We start from the raw sequence: 22,786 nt of genomic DNA on the forward strand, positions 1-22,786 counted from the left end.
AGCGCGAAGTTTTAATGAGATGCAAATGATTTGCAAATGAACGCGCTCCCATAGAGTTAACCATGGGGATTTTCGCTCACTGAAAAAACGTCTACATACAAAAAAACTAAACACAAATCAACCATTTTATTTTGCCTAAAATGCACTAGTTCTTCTTAAATTTAGTATATTTTAAAGACAACACATAATGTTACCCGAAATTGTTATTTTAAATTACGAAAACGATCAAATGACAGGTGCGTAAATACTTTCTGGCGGGTCTGTATATTACGTTTCTACATGGTATATCATATTCATTAGTGAAAAATTCTGCTAAATTAGAACTTTCATTCATTTTTTGTGTGCGACCTGAATGTTTTAGCTTAATGACTTAACCCATCGTCTGCTGTTTATTCCTATTCATTTTGTCTGTCCATGGAGGCTTACAACAAGCGAAGTGTAAATGCAAATCACAAAATATCAAATACACTCACAGGCTAAGTTATGTCAACTCACAGGGGCATAATGTTGAAAGTGGCAAAGTGGCAAAGCTGAAACAGGTTGAATAAATTTGAGTACTTCCTGTTTATATAGCCATGGTTTAAACAGTGCATGTTGGATTTGTATTACAGAGAAGATCATTGTCATTGTACACATCGTGGACATCATAGATCTGGATCAGATTCATCACGCAAGTCCCGCCATAGGAGGTCATGCGATGAATGTCATAATAACGACAGTCCACCGCCTCCATACAGTAGAGAGTCTACACCAAAATCTAGACATCGATCAAGAAGCGATAAAAGCAGGTCATCTTTTGAGAGGGGGGATGAGAACGATAGAAGACGATCTTCAGCTGAAAAGGAAGATAGAAGCAGAAAACGATCATCATTAGAAAAAGGCGAGAGAGTTAAACGAAGGTCGTCATATGAAAAAGATGAGAGAAGTAGTCGACACAGATCAGCAGATACCAGTAAAACAGAAGATAAAACTGTGATACGTGTACCAGTAAGTAGAATCAATCAACAATAAGCCAATGTTAAATCATAAAATAACGCTTTGACAATAATTATCCTACCAAAACTTCACATGCCAATCACAATATTATTCGCATTTCAATAAATCAATAAATCAATATCATGCTTTAATATTCATACGCTTTTTCACCACATACATTTATTCATATTTTAGGCTCTGATAGATAAATCATAACTTGCATGTTGTTTTCAAATGAATGTAGAATATGCGTAGATGATTGTAATGTAATATAAATGAATGTTGCTTACCTTTACTGCCTTAAATGATACCAAATGCTATAATTGTATTGTACATGTCTCACTAACCTAATGTTAAACAATTGTATATTTCCAACTAGTCTGATGATAAACCATTGTACATTTCCCATTAGCTTATTAATGCTAAACCACTGTATATTTCTTACTAGCCTAATGCTAAACCATTGTATGTTACTGCTGTGTATCAAGCACTAGATCCAGTAGATCATCATAACACATCATCTGCCGAACACCTTCATCATTATCATCAATCAACTAACTCTACCACTGCAGTGAACGGTGTAAGGGTTCACCATTCGAGGGAAGATTCCGGGATAAGTAACGATGGCCAAGAGTCTTCCACTTCACCAAAGTAAGATTTTCCTCTCATATCCTCAAATGTTTTATTAAAATAAGTCATTGTGTATGACATAGTCCTTGTTAGATATTTTTGAAAATGACCTGAGATAATGACAGACATAAAATGATAAAAGATGACACATCTAACAAAGGAAAAATACAACAAAATGGCCGTGAGTCAGACATTAAAATTTGACAGACAAGCAATAGATAAACTTTGAAGTAAAATTGGTTAAATGATTGGCCTTTGACTATGCACGATTGTACAGCAATTTCTTAAAAATACATTGGCATATTTCAATTAAACATCACACATGATGATTTGGTTATGTCAGCTCACAGTAGCTATGTCAAGTGAACTCACAGAGTAGTGTTCTCCCCAGAAAATTGTAAATTGTCTAAGGGTTGCGGCTAATTTGCATATTAATTTGCAAACTAATTAACATAATGTGTACTAGAAGCTATATTTTTTTAAATAAACAAGATTTACTGTATACATTGAAACACATTTAGTTAATTAAAACGGGATATATTGCCAAAAACATATTTAGTTAATATTGTTACTTGTAATTGTTTACAATTATAAACAATTCATGCATGAGGTTTTGGAAAAAAAATTGTAACTATGAAATCATTATCTTTAAATTTGTGAATTTGACCTGCTCCCTCTCTAATCCTTTGTTTTACTGCTCTCTTAATATCTTCGCGCATGTGCTGGTAATTTGCATACCACCTGTCAACAGCAAAAAAACATGGCCGCCGTTACACATCTAAGTCGGAGTCTGTTTATTTTTATTTATTTTGCTCAAAATCAAGGTTAATGCTAGCTAAACATTAAAACTGAACTCCTGAATTAATCAGTAGGGAAATAAATAGCTGATTAGGAAAATGTTCGATTTACCGATACACTTCTTTCATTGTGTCTGGTCTTCCACAGCACGGTCAAAGATGAAGGTCGGTCACAGATGTAGTCAATGTGTTAATGAATGAACACCAAAAATAGTAAATGTGCTTAACAGATTCACAATAAAACTTGGTGTGATTTTTTCAGCATTACAGTCAACCTATGACCTTTGTGGGCAATCTCTTAGAGTTTCGGCATAAATTATAGGGTAGCGGCCTGCTACGCTAAAATGCTCTGGGGAAAACACTGCAGGGGCAGGGTCATGTCAACTCACATCAACTCACAGGTGCTAAGGTCATTTCACCTCAAAGGAGCTAAACCCATGTCAACTTGCAGGGGCAAGGTCATGTCAACTCACAGGGGCTATATCATGTCAACTCAGTGTCTAGGTCATGTCAACTCACAGGGGCTATGTTATGACAGCCCACATGGGCTATGTCACGTCAACTCACAGGGACAAGACCCATGTCAACTCAGAGGCAAGGTCATGACAACTCACTGGAGTTGTGTCTTGTCAACTCACAGGGGCTATGTTATGTCAACTTACAGGAGCTACATGTAGGTCATGTCAACTCATAGGGGCAAGGTCATGTCACCTCACATGGGCTAGTCAAGTCAACTCACAGGGACTAGACCCTTGTAAACTCACAGGGGCAAGCTCATGACAATTCAATGGGGTTGTGTCTTGTCAACTCACAGGGGCTAGGTCATGTCAATTTACAGGAGCAAGACCCATATCAACTCGCTTGGGCTAGAGCAGGTCATAACAACTTACTAGGGCTATATTTTGTAAACCCACAAGACGTAGGTCATCACAACCCACATAGGCTAGGTCATGTCAACTCACAGGGGCTAGGTCATGACAACTCACATGGGGCTAGGTCATGTCAACTCACATGGGGCTAGGTCATGTCAACTTACAGGCGCTATCAATTACTTGATCAACCTGGTTTTGTGAATTTTGCAGAAACTTCATTCTACTACCAGTAACCATCGAAAACGCAGCAAGGACAAGACAAAAAAGTGACTTGTCACAACCCATTCGATATTCACCACCAATTGGAAACAATCATAATGGAATCGAGTATGCTGATACAAGACAAATAACTGAAGAAATATTTCCATTTGGATCTTGTATACCAAAAAGGTCAGAGGTCGGAAGTCAAAGAAGCATCCCTGAAACCAATCATAAAAGACCAAGTGTGTTATCTCAAAATTTAGCCACATCAATTGGAGCTATTGTTTCTCAGACTTCATACCAATCAAAATATGATCATAGTGTAAACTATGCAGACCAATCAAATCAAGCAGCTGCATCAGCTGATATTTATACATATAGAACAGCCAATCAGAACAATTCTAATGTTAATATGCTTTATAACACTGATGATGTAAATTATGAAAGAGGACAGTTTGTATTGGATTATCTAGCTGCACATGATGAAATGTTAACACCAGGACCAGTATTACATCCAGCAAATAGAGTACAAGATGACAGGTGAGAATAAACTGTAAAGCAGTGTTCGGAAATCTTTTCTGCAACTCACAACCCAAAGTCCACTATGAATCTAATATTTTACCAAACTAATCACTGTGGTCAAGACTGATCATTAAACTGTGCATGTGCGCTTTTTGTTGTTACCTCCAACGTACCAGTTACCTCACACATACCATGTGTTACTGACCAGTTAACAGACACATATCTGTGTCTTACTGACCATTTTCTAACTTCATTATATCTTTTCATTAGGTCAAAAGAAAGCATTGCATCCAGGGAACCGCCAGGTTCTCCGCAAGAAAATGATGATGTGACATCAGAAGATATTCGCATGATTGGTGCATCACCTGGTTACAATCATGAATTATCAACCGAACTCTGAATCATACTCACGTATGATAAACTGAATAATTCTAGCCTCTATAATTTGATCTGGTCAGTCTGCCCTCTAAGCATGACTTTAAAACCCATCACCCAAACCGTCTATAGATATTTCAGGGGAGTTTCTTGTACTTTTGAAGGCATTTAGTTATTCCTGTCAAAAATACTGCACAAAATTTGTAACAGGAAGGGGTTCCATGCTCCTATTTTCAAATGGGATGTGCTAAGAAGGTTGGAGAAAGTTTATTACGCATTGTGTGAATGTGGTACACTGTAGTTATTGTTCTCTCTAATTTACATGTTAAAATTGCGCCAGATGGTTCTATACACAAAATCTGCATAACAATCAACTTCAAGAATTAACTCAAAGATTTATTACACCCCAAATCCAATGACCGACATCATGTTCCAGATATCTCAATGAGCAACATGTCTGTCAGATCTACCGGTGTGCGAGCCTTTGTGGTTTATTCTTGTAAAACCTATTCAGTGTTGTATCTTTGATGTAATGTGATCTATTTAAAACTATTTAAATAATTTATGAGAACAAAAGGGTATGAATGTCCTAGGTGGTTCATGAAAACTAAGAATTTTTACTTGAGAAAACGAGTCAGACGAAAGTCTAACAATGGAGTATTCTGATTGGTCGAGAAACACTAGGTAGGTTTAAACTTAAAATTCAGAAATGTTATGATGAATTTGTAGCAAGAAAACACAAAACAGTGTTGTATATTTATATAAGTATATTTGCCGGAGTATTTCTTTTCACTTGTCTGACAAAATTTTGTTAGCTGCTAGAGATCTGTCCAAAACAGTGTGGACTTTTAAGCCGTCCATGATCTGATGTCATTTAAGTCGTTTGAACTGGCAGGCATTTATTAGCAGGCATGTCAATATGCTTTTCTGTGCAGTTCAATTATCTGATACAAATTAAAGTGTTTTGTGATTTAATTTAATACAGTTACACATTTGACAATATGATTGAAAATATGCTCTGATCGACCACCTCCTGTAACAAAAATGTAAATATTTGCAATAGTGTTTTGGAAGTTAGTTTTAAATTCTGGCAGTGAAATGTTCTTGCAGGTACATACATCAGGTAAACTCACTTTTGTTGTCATGACGACACAAACCAATTTACAAACAAATAATTCAATTGGTTTAAATTTGATTCATTTCTACTTTTATATGTAGTACTGTTTTCAGAAAATTATTGACTATTATAAACATTTCTAAGCTAAGGTAAAACCTACATTTGTGCCAGAACCACATTTTACCAAAATACCAATGATGTAACTTTACTAGGGTAGCCTAGATTCTACTGTAAAATATTCACTGCTAGAAATGTTTTGTGTTTTCAGGATTTTATGACAATGTTGAAGACAAAATTTAGTGGAAATCACCGACACTCTACGCTGTAGAACCCGATATACTGCTACAAATTTTCCCAGACTCGCGAAAATGTCTTTCTTGTGATATGAGAACTCTAAAAAAAACATAGTCACAGTGGTTAGTTTTTAGTCATACAAATATAATCAAGGTTTACATACCATGTGTGAGCTTTACAGCCAATCAGATTTGAACAAAACTTTATATCCATTGTTCATTTTAAATACTGTCTGTACAATGTGAGATTGCTGACTGATCACATTCATTGACCCATGTAGCATATGCATTAATTGTAGAAGTATCTGAAATACTAGTCTAGGTCCAAGTGGAATTTCATAATCAATTGATTCATGCCCAGGGATATTAATATATAGTATTATTTTTGAAGGAAAATGGCGACATCAGATCAAATGCATATTTCTGTTTTCTGATTTTTCTAAGCGCTTATTTGTTTTTTTAAATCTTAAAAAATCTCGTCTTCCTTAAAAAACTTTTTCTTTATTGCAATGATGCGTTATATCTTAAAGTACTGGCATTGATGGTTTATATATTTGAATGACTACAATTTATTTATTACAACATTGGTCAAATTGGGTATATATATCAGTGAATACACACTGCCAATCTAAAGCTATACACATTTCAATATATCAGCTCAAGAGGGCACTTTTAAATAAACCAATCCTTGTCTATAATACTAGTAACTGACAGATAGCATAATTATGGTTCCCCTTAAATGCAATTTTTAAAGGAGTTGAAAACTGAATTGTTGTTCAATATTTTAGGAGGCTCTGTGATAATAGTAGTCTGTATAAATTCTATAACTTAACAAAAAGCTATTCATATTTATCTGCTTCCAACAGTTTTTCAATATTGCATTTTTTGAATAAATTAAAATGATGCATATCTTCTAGTGGAACTGGGCAGCTGTATTAAACTACTTAATACTTTTATCTTTTTTAATTTATCGCAATATTCTTTGATTCTTAATTCTGTGATTTTGTTATCTTCAAGAGACTCTATCCTCAGGACTGTTTAAGTTTGATGCATATGTAATAGTACTGTATTATGCAGTCATACAATTACTTGATATAAACATGTTGCATGCAAATTTGGCTAATAATAAGGCCACACAATATAAAGCTTATCTGTATTGTACTGTACTTTTTATCATTTCATATCTATTTAAAATTTGAGTCAGTTCAGTTCAATTCAAAATTAAGAAAAATGTATACCAGTATGGTTTATTGTTTGGAATATTTCCAGACCTTAGTTTCACAAGTATTGTTCTTACAATACTCTCTTGGTTGAAATGTGTTTTTATGGATTGTTCCAATACAAATTGATTTGATCATAGGCAATAGAAAGAACATGGACATGCACTTTTTCTGGAGTTGCATCATTCCTTAAATTCAAATGTCTTAATTTTTTCAGACATGGTCAAAGAAAAAAATAGTTTCATCAATTTTAATTTGACAGATAAAAAATTAAAATATTTCTAATTTACATGATGTTAACAAAAGCAACCTAAGTGTTTAGCATGTACTGGTAACATCAAGTGTATTAACTCAAGAATGAGAAAACAATGCAAGATGGCTAAAATTTTAACCAGAGACTATTGCAATATTGCATTTAAAAATATAATTGTGAACATTATCCAATTATTATTATATGACCTTTTATTGATGGTTTGGAGAATGTTAAATGATCAACTTGGAAGATGGCTACCACAGTGACAGAGGTGAAAAAACTGCAGCCTCAATGGAATCAAACACATGACATTGCATGGAACACCATTCTATTTTTTTTTATGATTGCCACAGTTATGTGCCCTTATTCTTTCTAGTGTCTATGATTTGATGTGGAGTGCTGAATTGTAATACAAAATATACTGCAGCAGTTCTTCCATAACTGCTGAGTTCAAGTGGTTTTTATTATCCACCTTGTTTACAACATTTTTATGCAAAAAAAAGACATCAAGTGTTTGTAATAATGTTCCCTTATTCAATCATGAATAAATTTATATTAATTCTTCAGAAATTGCAGGTTTGTTGAATAATCAACATTAGGTCACCAGGATTCACTAATATAAAGCCATCTCAGTAGATGGTTTCTAGTACATGTACAGTACATGTTATTATGGTTAAGTTGGGGCACACTGTCTAGTAAAGAGGATTTCAGTGACTGGTACAGACTCTAGTATATGATCCATGGTTCATTTGTATAAATGCCCTCAAATAATAGGTTCTGGGTATATTTAGGACAGATATGAGTGCAGAAACCTGAAAAGCTTCTTTCACCCTGTTGCAGCGCCACCTCTATCAATTAAAATGTTTTTGTTTTTTATTTCTATTGCTCAATAGGAGTTATTGCATTGCTTAACAATTGTTTCAATGTATCTACATCTTCCAACAAAAATATTTTGTATATACACTCCAGTAAAAAAGTCAAGAACTTAAAGTTGTCAAGTGTCTGTAAGTTCAGGTTTCAGTCAAGGATTAAGGGCCCACTAGTACAGGGACTTGCCTATAGAGGGCACACTTAATTAGAGACCCTTCAATAAAACTCAATGGACCACTCGTTCATGGATACACCAATAGAGGGCCCACTATAGACCACTTTCCCAGAAGTCGAAGATACAGCATCTACATGAGCACACAATTCGTTTTGGGGTGGAACATAAACTTGCACACATGATATTGTGCCCCTGGGTGTACCAATCAATATCACAAAACTAAAATTCCCTTCTATTGACTATCAGCAAACTGACATGTTTGTGTTGTCCGCCATGACAAAGCAACTGTATTTTTGCCCCCAGACTCGCTACTTACAGAGACCCTTCAGTTCAATAGAAACACAAGAGACCACTCATTCACAGATTCACCACTAGAGGGCCCACTATATTACAGTGACCCTTCAATAGATCAAGGGACAAGTACTGTAAAATCTGTATTAAAAGCCGCAGCTTCTATTAAAATGGTACAATGCAACAGAAGGGATGCAGCTTCTATTTGAGCATATACACATATGAGAAATAATGAATTTTTGGTTCTCAATTGTACAAAAAGATTGGGTGCAACTTCTATTAGGGATGCGGCTTCTAATACAGATTTTACGGTACGCGGATTCACCAATAGAGGGCCCACTATATTACAGTGACCTTCAATAGATCAAGGGACAAGTACTGTAAAATCTGTATTAAAAGCCGCAGCTTCTATTAAAATGGTACAATGCAACAGAAGGGATGCAGCTTCTATTTGAGCATATACACATACGAGAAATGATGAATTTTTGGTTCTCAATTGTACAAACAGATTGGGTGCAACTTCTAATACAGATTTTACGATACGCGGATTCACCAATAGATGACCCACTATATCAGTTACCTTCAATAGAAGATGAAGGGTTCACGGATTTACCAATAGAGGGCCAATTATAATACAGTGACACTTCAATAGAAAATCAATGGACCACTTGTTCACCAATAGAGGGCCCACTATATTACAGACCCTTCAATAGAAAATCAAAGGCCCACAATAGCACAGATACAGATCAATGCATGGTGATGTCATATCTTTATTCAAGGATGTAGTAGCCTTTCATATGCATTTAAAAAGCATTACTGATAACTTTTTTTTTATATTGTCATGTAACATATAATCCTAGGTTAAACAAAAGTGAACAAAATAATCGTTTGGTCACTACTTAACTTCAAGTGATGTATATCCCTGATATTTCATTAACATATCCTTCATTATATAAATAATGCAACATTTTCAAGTTATTGCATATATTCATGCCACACGTTTTTTAAAAAAGTTGCCATAACTTTGGAACTGTGACTGATAGAGTAACTTGTCCTACAAATCATTGAATCACATAATGAAATCAGAGTAATGCTTTCACTGGAAGTTAAGAAGTGGTCAAGGTTTGATTCCGCTAAGTTTAAAAATACAATAAACTCGTACAAATTTGGTTATAACCTAATATGCAGGGATTGCATTTTGGTGTAGAGTCCTGATGAGAAAATTCAGTGGAATTGATAATGTATTCTGTATATATTCATTATTAATGTTGCTCTAAAATAGAGGACCCCTGAAATATAGAGGGTCTTGGAAACAGAATTTCGGTTAACACAATCCATGATACTGTAAGTACAACGTTGGTTTACCCAATGATTTCATGCAATGAATTGAGATTTAAATTGATCTCTTCATTTTTCCAGAAACTCTACAAATCACATTTCAATTTTTTGTTTTAATTGATTAGTGTGTGTATTTTCTAAAGGAATATCTAAACTCGCATATGAGGGGTAAACAAATGACATCATTTTCACTTTGAAGTATATCTAAATTTGTCTTCAGATCATCAATAAAAAAAAACCATGCATACAATTCATCAATTTAAGGATGCCTTAAGATTATGTACTGTTACATATACATGTATGACTTTTGTTGAAGTGAGCAATAAAATACAGGTGATAATACAGTTATAAGATTTAAAGTCAACTAATACTTCCCATTATACATATAGACTATGCCACACTATTTCCCACACCCAAGCTACATTCACCTAATAGTTTCATAAAAATAGATATTATATATACATGTAGTAGCATATTAAGTTTACTAATAAAGGAGGAATTTTCACCTATTTCTACCCACTGTAAATCTGTATTAGAAAACACAACTTTCATTAAAACTGTACATGGGATGTGGTTAATATTACAGCATCTACATATGAGAAATGGTGAATTTTTGGCTCTCATTTTGTCAATCAAATCTCTCATGTGAATACAGAATACGTGCAATCATTTATAAAAACACATCTACAAATTACAATTTCAGTCATATATAGCAAATTTGATCAAAATTTGATTTGAAGTGTTTGCTTATACTGGCTGAAATGAGATAATATGCAAATTAACTACTTAATATGCATGGCCTAAAAGAATGGATGTGCCTCCTAATACAGATTGTACAGAACAAACAAATTTGATTCAAAGTATCGCTATTTAGGATGAAAATCACATTTGCTTGAGGGAAACACTGTCTATTACTCTATATAGAAATAATCCCAATCTACACATCCAAATATTAAAAGTTTGGTGGACAATCGTTTTGTTTTTCTTCATTTTCTTCCAGAAAATAATACTGTAACTGAGTTTGTCTTTCAATTCCTCAAATATATGACCTTTTAACAGAATTTTTAAAACCATTTTGTCATAATTTTAAGACCTGAGTGTCAAACTCAATTAAATGGCCCGAGATAAAAACAAAGCAGAATACAACCATCGATTGAGCATATCTGATTTTCAAACTGCCAAATCAGAAGATTTAATTTTGAATTTTTTGGTTTTTCAGACCTTTTTAAAACCTCAGCAAAATAAATAAAGTTTTATTAACCTCTTCACCACCAGACTTCCTCACCCAAATTTTTTCACACTTTTTTTCTTCAATATTTCTGAATATGAACCCTAATTTTGAGCCAACAAACAAAATTTTTTGAAACAAAAAATTTGGCTTTTTTTTGTCCCAATCTTCTGAAGGACAGAGCAGACTATAAACAGGACTAATTTGTGATGAAATTAGGCAAACTGGTGGTGAAAAGATAGTTAAGACTTGCCTGGGACCTCTATGTATTTGTTTCAGGCACTGTGATCAAAACTATGGATAATATGTTTACACAATGTGTTAATACAATTATGGAACATGAATAATGCTGAAACAATGTCTGTTTGGGAACAGGCTTTAAAAATGCCAGTCATTGCACCAAATTGACATGGGTCCCATACGACCGACGTGTATACAATCTGTAAAATGCTTTTGAAATATTATTCTGCTCAAATGTTTTAAGTAAGTGAACAAATATCAATTCAAACTTGTTGTTAAAGAATTCATGAGGTGGATTTAACCTGACTACACTAGTGCACATTTAATGAACATCAGATTATGATGAGTCACCTGAATTACCACGCTTTGATTTAATAAACGCCATGCCATGGTTTCTCATATGTGTACGCAATGAAATATCATTGTCAAATGACTTATAACAAACATTGCATTCTAAACTGAGAGCATCTTCAGTTCTTTTTGATATATTGCTACCACTCGGAGCGACAGTAGTTTTCTGACTACCACCATTCTCTTCTAATAGACTTATAGCATCTTCATATTCATTGAAATCTTTCACTTTATGAATCATATACAGATGTTTTTTTAGCGACTGATCACCACGGAATAACAAACCACATTCTTTACACTGTGCTGACGCTGTATCATTTTTATGTTCCACGATATGTTCCTGGAACTCATGCCTTACATCGGTGTGATAACTGCATTTTGCACAGTCATATGAAGAACTCAGTTCAAATTTAGCTCTTTTGCTTGTGGCTCTACTGTTTCCAACAATTGTTGATCTTCTTTTTCTAACATGTATATTGGTTCCTGCTGTCGTTGCTGGCATTTCGGGAAACTCGGCATCAGCTGTTATCCCATGAACTCTCTGCAAGTGCTTCTTCAACTGAGAGCGCTTACTAAAAGTCTGTTTGGTGGTATCACTACAGTGCCAGCATGTATACGGAATGGAACCTTTGTGTTTAACACGAATATGTCGTTGTAAACTTTTATTGGACTCAAAAGTTTTTGGACATATTTGGCAGGCATGAGGAGCTAATCTTCTGTGTGTGCGTTTCATATGCTTGTTTAGGGCCTCCATGCTTTTGAAAGCAATACCACACTCATGACAGCTATTCTTGATTATGGACTGTGTCAGTTTCTGTTCATGTTGCTGTAGATGTTCTACTAGTTGTTGCTTTGCCGAGAACGTCATGTAACACTGACGACAGACAAACACACCATCTTTCTCATGTTCTACAATGTGATCTATCATATCTGCTTTGCTATCAAAGAGCTTACCACACACAGAACATTTGTTGTTAATAACAGTTGTGGGTGGTGGGGATTTCAACTGTTCAAAATGTTTGTTCTTGTGTTGCAGCATGAACTGGTAGGTTTTGAAAGGAACTCGGCACACATCACAGACAAAGTCCTTTAATTGACTCCCTTTATGCTGAACTTGTTGGTGTTTCTGTAGAGTTTCCTTGCTGTCAAAGTGTTTATTACAATCATTGCATTTGAACACATAGATTCTAAGATTCTCCTTATTAATTAGATGTGTATTCAAATGACTGGGTAGACTGCTCTTCTGGGGAAACACAGTATCACACATGGGGCATTTGTGGATAACACGAAACCCATGTCCCGCAAGTTGATGCTGGCTCTGCATATGATTATTGATGATATCAACTGACTTAAATGCCATAGGACAGATTGGACATTTGCAGAAGGTATCAGTATGTATATTTTGTAAGTGTTCTTTAACACTGGTGATGTTAGGGTAACCTGCATTACAATGTGTACATTTGTAAACAGCTTGACGACAGAAATGGAAACAGGAAGCATTCAAATGAACGTAGAAGAGTTCACGATCGTGTTTGTCTTCACCACATTCTGGACAGATATAGGGAGCTTGGTTTTTGTGTACACGTTGATGAGCTTGGTAGTAGCATTTATTTGGACAGTGAAGTCCGCAAACAGTGCAATTAAGGTCACTTCCTTTTCCATTTAACTGAAAATGGGTATTCCGAGACTGCAGATTGGCGAATACAACTTCACATTCTGGGCATTGTGGCTGAGCTGTGGGAACATTCGTCACTGATTTATCTTGATAACTTGTTTGATTGTCTCTCCTAGTGCCCGTAGGCCATAAGCTGATGACACTTTTGTTCAATGAACTAACTTCTACAGACTTAAGAGAGACGTTAATGTTCTTAGCAGACTTAGAGTAGTGAAGACGTACATGTCGCAGCAAACTGCATTTATTATAGAAGACTAGCTTCTTATTACACACCTCGCAAACATAGGTAATTGTGAGACTACATCTTTCTAAATGCATATTCAAACTGCTTTCAAATAAGTATGCATCGCCACATTCCAAACATCTGTATCCATCCATAGGCACACTCATCTTCCATTCCTTAGGAGGCAATTTGGGTACATATCTTGTAACCGGATTATTTCTCTTCAGTAGATTATTATGCACAATAACATTAACAGTGGGTCCTGTAGAGCTATCTAATGGTAGGCCTCCATCTAGAAGAGCTGACTGTAGTGTACCAGCTTTTCCCAGTGTTGTGCTGACTACAGGACTCACTACACTACTAAGAGAAGAAACTGTAATACTATTTGTACCACTAACCCTAGGTTGAGCAACACTTGTAATTACTAGTAACCTTTGTCCGGTTGCCGTGGTAGCAGTTTTCAACATAGTCCCTGGTATATGACTATTAGTTGACGGAAATGCAACAATTTTTGCACTAGTTGATGCAATTGGCTTTGGAGCAATTTTAATTTGTCCCTTTGCCTGTACAAGCTTTAGCAGCGGTTTCTGCACTGGAGATGCTGATAGTGATACTGATGGTTTGATTTTTAACACATCTTTCTGAGGTAGAGCAGGTCCTTGTACTAGCTGTGGTTTAGCTGGTGAAACTTCTTTTTCACTGGTAGTAGCAGATGGCAAGATGGATTTATATAGTAGCGGTGATTCTGATTTGATGTCCTTTTTATCTGTTCCATCTTGTGCCTTCAGTTCTGTTGATGCAACAACATCAACCTTAGTAGCATGACTGCTCTTTTTATCTACCAGAGTTTTCTCAGTGTTGGTTGGTATTATGATAATTTTCTTTCTCTTTCCTGAAGTCTCAGGTGACTTGTCTGGACTGGTAGATTTTGCATCACTGTTTTTAACTACCACATTAGAACTTTTCTGTATTTTTTCATCACTTTCATCAACATCATGCTTGTTCTCATCATCATCCCCATGAACACCATCATCAGTAGCATCCTCCCCATGAACATCATCATCATCATCATCATCAGCATCCTCCCCACGAACACCACCATCATCATCGGCAACAACATCCTCACGAACACCATTATCATCATCATCGGCAGCAACATTCTCCTTACGAACATCAACGTTATCAGCATCATTCTCCTCTTGAACACCAATGTCATCGTCGTCATCATCGGCACTGCCGCCATCATCAATTTCATCTTTACCTTCTTCACTGTTTGTTTCAGTCTTGATGCTAGTCTCATCAATCACTAAATTTCCCTCTTCTTCATCTGATATTGCCACATCATCGTCATCATTACAACCGTTTTTATGTGCTGCCTTGCCATTGTATCCTTTTACATTTTTTAAACCTTTATGAGAAGCACCTTTCTTGCTTTTCTCAGTAGCGTCACCGTCTCCATGGTTATCCTCACATGATGGCAAATTGGAAGATGACTTCTCCGCAATATCTGGTATATCATATGCGGCCAGTAAATCATCAAAATCTGGTGTTGTAACTTCAGTTGACATAGTAACCTAGAAAAAAACACAAACAAAACAATGACTGTTAATGATACTGACATTTTAAAGAATTTAGCTTAACATACATGTACATGTATATGATAGTATAAACATTCACAAACTAAGTTTAGGGAATAATTATAAATATTTTGGCTGGGCACTTTACACGTTTAAGGATAAGAATTGTAGCATTAACATATTTCACATACTCCCAGAGAAACTTCTACCGAAAAATAAAATAAAAAACACCTTATTTTATGCTTCTCAATACAAAAATGAAACAACATTTTTTTCCCAAGTTGCACCATTTATCATGACAAACACCTTATTTTTTTATTTTGTCCAACACATCAATTGATGCAAAAGTTGACAGTACACACAATGCAAGCCAGCCTACTTTACAATAAATACAATTTTGTACAGTTGACTGTGGCACTCAAATTCAGTTTCAGACGCCAATACACTGACAGAAAATGATCCCAATGTTGCCTCCACCCTACACTGATTTAAGTTAGCCCCTGTATGGTGACATACCGATTTACAACTATTTTTCTCTTATCGCTGCCATAAGTAATGCCAATTGTAAAGCAACACAAAAAGCAGATTTGAACATGATAGTTGATACATGTTTTTTGCTTAATGCTAGGCTTATTTTTTTGCGAGTCCTGCAGCAACAGATTGGTTGAATTAATTCATAAACACTTCTCAAATACATGTATCACACAAATACACATAACATGGCATCTTAGGCTTGAAGGAGAAATGGCCAAAATAGGACATACAATGTAACAACAATTGAGTCATTTTCACAAGGACACAAAACTTTGTCTCCTGCATCCTCACACTCCAGAATGGAAGGCAGGGATCAACAGTCAGCTTAATCAGTCACTCCCATGAGATAATTCAACTGTCAATGAATCAAATCCATATAATAATACAGGAATTGGTCTTTAAATTATGCTGCAAGACATGTTTAGTTAGAGCACATGTTTTAAGTCAATTTTACACGTACAACTCACAAAATGGCATAATTTCCGTGTTTTTACAGGATAAGGGAAATTAAACCATTCATCATGAACAATGTTAGTGACTTAGAAATTATATACATGTACTAATATACAAAGAACAATTAAATATGCATAATTTTTGGTGGATAACTTCTCATGCACAAATTCCCATCTGTGGAATATCCCAGAGCACCAACATGTGTGTGTGATCTCTAACTACACTCGCCTATCACTCACTCAAATCTAGACCCAAGAATACCAATTATCTCTTTCGTTACATGTAACATCATGTTAAAAAGATTTGAATAGCTAGCACAGCTCCTCAAATCAGTCAAGTTACTGTGTTCAGGAGAGCCATTTAGCTGCCCAACCACTTACATGTACAACAGACAATGCCTGCAGCATGTACCGTATGTACCAAGTTTCATTGGCATCTGTTAAGTAGTTTTTGAGATATCATTGGAAAAGCTGGCTAATTATTATACACGTACAAATTAGATAATTTAACTAAAATCTAGTCAGGTCTGTCAGACTGTGTTAATCAATGGAAGCCATTCCATCAATCTCAGAACCTTCAGGTAAAAGGTTCTTGTTAGTGATGATGAGAACAAACATTTTTGCTTCATGGAATCCTTTTTGTTTCAGATAACCTTGCATCTACCGATATGCTATTTACCCAGTCATTAGGTTAACATGACAACAGTTTGTGCCTTGCAACACTGTTGGGCAAATATGCACACACACTATTTTTAGTTTTTAGTGCATATAAAAGTGACAATATAACATGTACATGTACGTATGTGTGTCAAAATCTGTCTACAATTAATCATTTTTGTATTAGTAAACAGTATGTTGAACTTTTTTAATTCAATTTAGAAAAACTCTCAAATAATATGCATAAAATGACAATATATAAGGAGTCCCATTAATCACAATGAAAACAAATCCAGACTAAAAATAACAATTTTGTTAAACTTATAGACAGGAAAAAGTGCATTGTGTATGTCACCTACAAACATTTTGAGATATATCCTTGACATATGAAACAAAGGTGAAATACTCTAAAACGAACAGAATATGCTATATGGAACATTCACTTTGCAGGGATTGAAATTAAAAAATTTAAGTTGCTTGTCAATTGGACAGATTAGTGAATGAAAGTGGCTGTCCCAATTAATGATGTACTTATCCCTAGCAAAATAATTAACACATAATATTTTAAATAAAATTTTAATTTTTGGCTCATTATAATTTCATAGTTTTTACAAACAATTTTCACCCCATTTGGTCAGTTAGTAAAAAATTATCTATATATTCATCTGTCCACAGGGACAGGTGGACATGCCTTAATTTCCACCCTGCTTTGATTTGTACATTGATATTCTCTGAACAGAGAATGGTGACCCCATATCATATTTATTTTTTCTATTTTTTTTTCATTCTCGTGATACAGTGCATGAAATGTAACATTTACCATTGAGTAGCATTTTATCTTAACTGGGTTTTATTTTTATGTACTTCGCTAATAGATGAATATGCATGTACCAAAGTAAAACCAAGTGAAAATGTAGTCATAAGGTTTCTTTCTTTCCCAAATTAGTGAATTTAAAGCAGGGCGAATACAACAATGTATCTATGCAACATCTAATACATCAAAAGCAAACCATATTTATGGCAGAATTCTCAGCAGCAATTGTTTGAATATTGAGGGAAAATGCCATATACTATGAGACTGAGATACTGAATGCTATAAGAGAGAGGAATATTGAAGACCATAATCTTGAGAGAATGTTTATCATTCTGCAGTATTCACAATATACTTCACAAACTATGTATAATTAATAAAAAATTAAAAGAAAACATCAATTATTTTGTTGACTGATAGATGATCGATAATCACTTAGCTGAACAGCACTAATTCCTTGGTGACAAGGAGTATACAATGTATATACAGTAGTGATCAATTTGATGGCAAGCAATTACATTCCAATTGATAAGAGACACATGTTGCAGGGATCTCACCAGCTCAAAGGGAGTGCTTGTCATTCATGAATATTAATGTCACACATGCAAATACTTTTTTTTTTAGGTATAAAAACAATACTTTCACATTAAGATTATTGCTATTGAAAGAATGAAAAATTGTATTTATTTATTTTTTTTGAATAAATGTAGCAGATTTATCCTTGAATTTGTCTGCATGATAATAAGCAAGTGAGACAGGATATCCAAGCAAAACTTCCTAGAGTAGATTCAAACAAATTACATAAAGAATTTAAAATAGCTGGAATTTAAACATTTTTAAAATGCAAATGCTACAGACTAAACACCACTACAAATGTATTATTGTTGCAATGTCTATTTGAAATGTACGTTGCAGCCGGGAATGTGTTTATGAGTTATATGATCATATTTACAACAAAAACTCTGTCCTTCATAATACTATGTAATAATTTTGTGGATTGTTGTAATTTATTATTCGTACCATAAACTTCTAAAATATTTACATTTAATGAATGAATATAAAAATCTTAAAAGTTGCATGTATAATGTGACAACTTATTTCCCAAATTATATAACGATTGTACCATTAATGCCCCTTAGTCATTATGCCATGCAAAAAACGTTGTGTCTTTCACTTGATCGCTTCGGTAAAAAACACAGACCCACCATGATTTTGTGGCAAGTTTGTCAAAAAATTCTTGATTGACAAAACTACATGTAAGACCAACTGGACTGTCTCTTTTTTATTGGATACTGTAAAACCATTTAATTTCACTGATATTTATTTAACTTCACTATTTTGATATGTGAGCATTTTCAATATGTTTTAATTTCATGGATTTGTCCAGCAAATAATGAGTTTTATTGCTATTTTACATGCTCACATAGATATAATTTAACGGATTTTACTTATCAGCGAAAATAGCAAAATTAAAACTCAGTGAACATTTAATGCATTTGTAGTATAATGCACTTGTATCACTATTTAAATGTCTTCACTACTATTACTAAGCTCAGCTGTCAATATTGTAGTCATTTAAAGAGTTGGATTGTTTAAGGGCAGTGGTCGTTGTGTGGATAAACATTATAAACAAATGATTTTCCCATAATCCAATGTGCTCTTCTAATAAAATCATGAGTTTTGACCTAGGCATGATTGCACTAATTACCACCGGCGACTCTTTCGATATCTTTCAATTAGCAAACAAATTACCTAATTAAAGCTGTTAACCTCTTAGTTTGAAGTTGTCTGCACAACGGTCAAAGGCACCATCTTTGTTTATACATGTACAGTGTATAAGACCCATATCTCACGCATGCATGGCACAAATACCACCCTTTAAGGTAGATCAAGGGCATTCAACAGAGGGACAATTTCTTATTTTTTTATAATTATTGGATATTAAAACATGTCATCAGCTTTTTATGTTTGATTTTCCAGGATGAAATATTTGTTTAGAGAAAAATGACAAAATAGATATTTTTGGGAGAAATTCCATACAAAACCATGTAAAAGTCTTATTTCATAAAAATGAATGAAATGAAAATCCTAATAATTCTTGACAACAATAAGTACATATACATATCTTATAACTACATATAAAAATGTACATGTATGATTTTGTTCACAACCTAGAAACATTTTGAGATATAGTGTAAACTTTTTACCATAGGAATCAATAGTAAACCTGTCTTTTGTGTGAAAAGTATAGTTTCATGACTACATGTTGTTTATTTTTTACTAAATCTACCTTTATCTTGGTTTTATGAACAACAGTGCAAAATATAAATTTAAGGGAAATAAACATCACGGATTTCTGATATTTGTTTCAATTGTAGCTAACTACATTAAGGTACATTGTGTAGAGACGCAGGTTATTTTGCACATTTTGACAAATTTCACTTTTTTTATTTGTTATGACATTGTATGAACATCTATATTCTGTGACAATTTGAAAATAAAATCATTAGTAGAACTCTGTTAAATCCAATGGCGATGTAAATCAGCATATATTTTTACTTATTAAAGGGGAATTGCTCAATCCCATGGATTGCACCAAAGAATCATGGGACACTATTGTTTATGTTGTTTACAATGTTATTAATCTATCTTTTGTTATCCATTGTTATTTTAATCCAGAACGTAAATTTGTTGTGAGATTAGGCATAACTGGAAGGTGCCCCTTTAACTATGAAATATGCAAATTAGCAATTATTTTAGTGCACATCCCAGAATTTTAAAAAAAAATAGCTCTTAGACGCTTTGACCTTTTCTTTTGAAATTTTCACAAATGATTGACAATGTGTTAAACTTTAAAATGCCATAGGGGCATTGTTTTTCATTGAACAGTGTTACAACAATCGTACAGACAACTAGCCTAGGTGTTAATTAGTGAAATTTGAGCTGCTGCCCAGCAAAATTGACAACTGGTAGACAGTTTTCAAGATGGCACTTTCTTCATAGTAAACAGATGTACCTGTAAACCAATTTTGACAGGAAACAGAGGCATGGTTTAGAAGCTAATTTTTTTTAAATCACTTTTGACCAAAAAAAACACATTTTTGTGCATATTTTAAACTACAGTGTCCATAAAATATACTTACAACATTTTAAAATTTATACAATAAGCTTTCCAAAAATAAATAGTTTTGTGGACAAGGGAGGTCATCTTGGTTTCCTAATTAACTAATTAAAATACTTGTCAGGTAAACTGCATCTCTACCTTAAATGGACTTATAAAATGATTGCTGCATCTCAATCAAAGAATTGAAAAAAATGATAATCAAGAAAGACAAATAAGACGTAAATGGCGAAAAGAAAAGTAAAGAAATATGTTTTAGGTGGATCCCAGTTTTCAAAAAAAAAAAATTATGGGAGAACCAGGCAACAAAGTGGCAATTAATATTTTTATACTAATTATTATTACATGTACAGACAAAAACATTTCTAACTCATTATTTTTTTTAAATTTTAATTTACATTAATATTTGTTAAAATGTCAGGGGAAAATACTGAATACTGTTTCAAATCAGACAAAGCAAATACCGGTACCATAGTGTGATATGTTTATAAAAATCGTTCTGATGTATCTGATGGGATACAATGAAAAATACAGTGAAACGAGGTAAACAAACAAGGGAAAAATTAAGATGATTGATAATCATTTTCATTGAATGATAGATCAAATAACATATTGTTATGGAAATCAACGTTTAATTTGCATTGCAAATAAGGCAAAAAAAAAGAGATCCCGATTCAAATTAGTCTATTCTTGGTCATGTGATATTGCCATCTAAAATTACTGATACAACATATACATCTTGAACACATGTACAATGTATCAGTGTTTTCAGAAACTTGTACCACAGTCCACTGTACATATTAATTTGCATAATATTTTCATATTATTTGCCTAATTATTATAATTGATTTTAGAATGCTCATTTATTAACAACTTTACAAGTTGAGACAATTAAATACACTATAATCTGGTTTGCTCTAAAAAGTTACGAAATTGCTATAAAAGTTACGATTTAAAATTATACGGCATTTACAGCATAATACATAGTGTGTCACTCATATTTACAATTTTGAGTATATATACATAAATGAGTATTACAGTAAAAAATTATTTAGAATTACATTAAAAATCACTTTAATTCATCTGAAATATACAGTTGACCATTTTCTGCTATAGCGATGGCTTAATTATTATTATAACAGAAATTGTGATGATTAACATAAACATTCAATACACACTATTATTTAATTACAAAACTCTTATTACATCAATTAAATTTAGAAATTTATTAGTTGAATTTAAAAATTAAGCCAGCAACAGAGGAAATAAACCACTATCGGCAGTCAGGACTATGATGATGTCAGAACATTGTGGTGATAAAACAAAGCACTGTGGTGGTACCAGCATGCTGTTAAGTATCCTGGGGAGAACACTTTGCCTGTTTACAGAATTAATTTAATTACAAGGTCTATTTATGATTACACAATCGGTTCAACAAAATAACCATTTTTCAAAGGGCTTGTGGTGATCGATATCAGCTGCTTGGGCGAAAAAGTTTAATTAGTTGCAGGTGGCAGGAATTTAAGATATAAACAAGTGTGAAGTCGCTTTAAGCTTGATACAACTGTATAGGTTACCCACTGCTCAAATTTGCAAAGCAGCCACTAACTCCCATGATGCACCTCACCTAGACTATATTTTGACCTCCAGGTTCCACATAAAGTTAATCATTTATTTCGTCACTTTTCATTCCTGTTTTGTTACTTCATCGTCAGAAAAATAAGACAGACCTCACAAAGAAGAGTCAGGTATACTGTGTTTTCTTTTACGCCAAATATAACGATTATAATTCTGCATCGGGCGAGGCTGCGTGAACCTCGGCGTTAAGCCAATAGGTCTCGTGCTTCGGAAGTATTTCAGACGAACTATACAATGTCTACTTCAAAATATTCAACCCTACCTCAGTATTGTAGTGTGTTCACCTTCTGTACTGGTCTGGGTGACGTTATTCTCGAAAAGGGAAACAAATTCATCTGTAAATGTAAAAA

At 34.0% G+C, this 22,786-nt stretch overlaps 2 protein-coding genes across 2 annotated transcripts in view; one reads left to right on the plus strand and one right to left on the minus strand.

The window, feature by feature from the left end:
• Positions 1-7,825, plus strand: part of LOC102808380 (band 4.1-like protein 4A) — a 64,796-nt gene extending 56,971 nt beyond the window's left edge. The window contains exons 18-21 of the mRNA XM_085506906.1: positions 612-987; positions 1,424-1,626; positions 3,485-4,015; positions 4,268-7,825. Coding sequence (XP_085363032.1) covers positions 612-987; positions 1,424-1,626; positions 3,485-4,015; positions 4,268-4,397 — 1,240 coding nt within the window. The 3' untranslated portion in view covers positions 4,398-7,825. The remainder of the gene's footprint in view (positions 1-611; positions 988-1,423; positions 1,627-3,484; positions 4,016-4,267) is intronic.
• Positions 7,826-11,734: 3,909 nt separating this feature from the next.
• On the minus strand, positions 11,735-22,782 carry LOC100378229 (zinc finger protein 532-like). The gene is made up of 2 exons (XM_085507302.1): positions 22,699-22,782; positions 11,735-15,220 (listed from the first exon to the last, which is right to left on the minus strand). The coding sequence occupies exon 2, from the start codon at positions 15,212-15,214 to the stop codon at positions 11,735-11,737; it is 3,480 nt and encodes a 1,159-aa protein (XP_085363428.1). The 5' UTR covers positions 15,215-15,220; positions 22,699-22,782.
• Positions 22,783-22,786: the final 4 nt, after the last annotated feature.

The sequence above is a fragment of the Saccoglossus kowalevskii genome, chromosome 13 (genome assembly GCF_978046115.1).
Source record: "Saccoglossus kowalevskii chromosome 13, keSacKowa6.1, whole genome shotgun sequence".
In the NCBI taxonomy this organism is placed as follows: domain Eukaryota; kingdom Metazoa; phylum Hemichordata; class Enteropneusta; family Harrimaniidae; genus Saccoglossus; species Saccoglossus kowalevskii.

Coding starts and splice junctions, on each gene's coding strand:
- LOC100378229 (XM_085507302.1), bottom strand. CDS start 15,214: ATGTCAACTGAAGTTACAACACCAGATTTTGATGATTTACTGGCCGCA.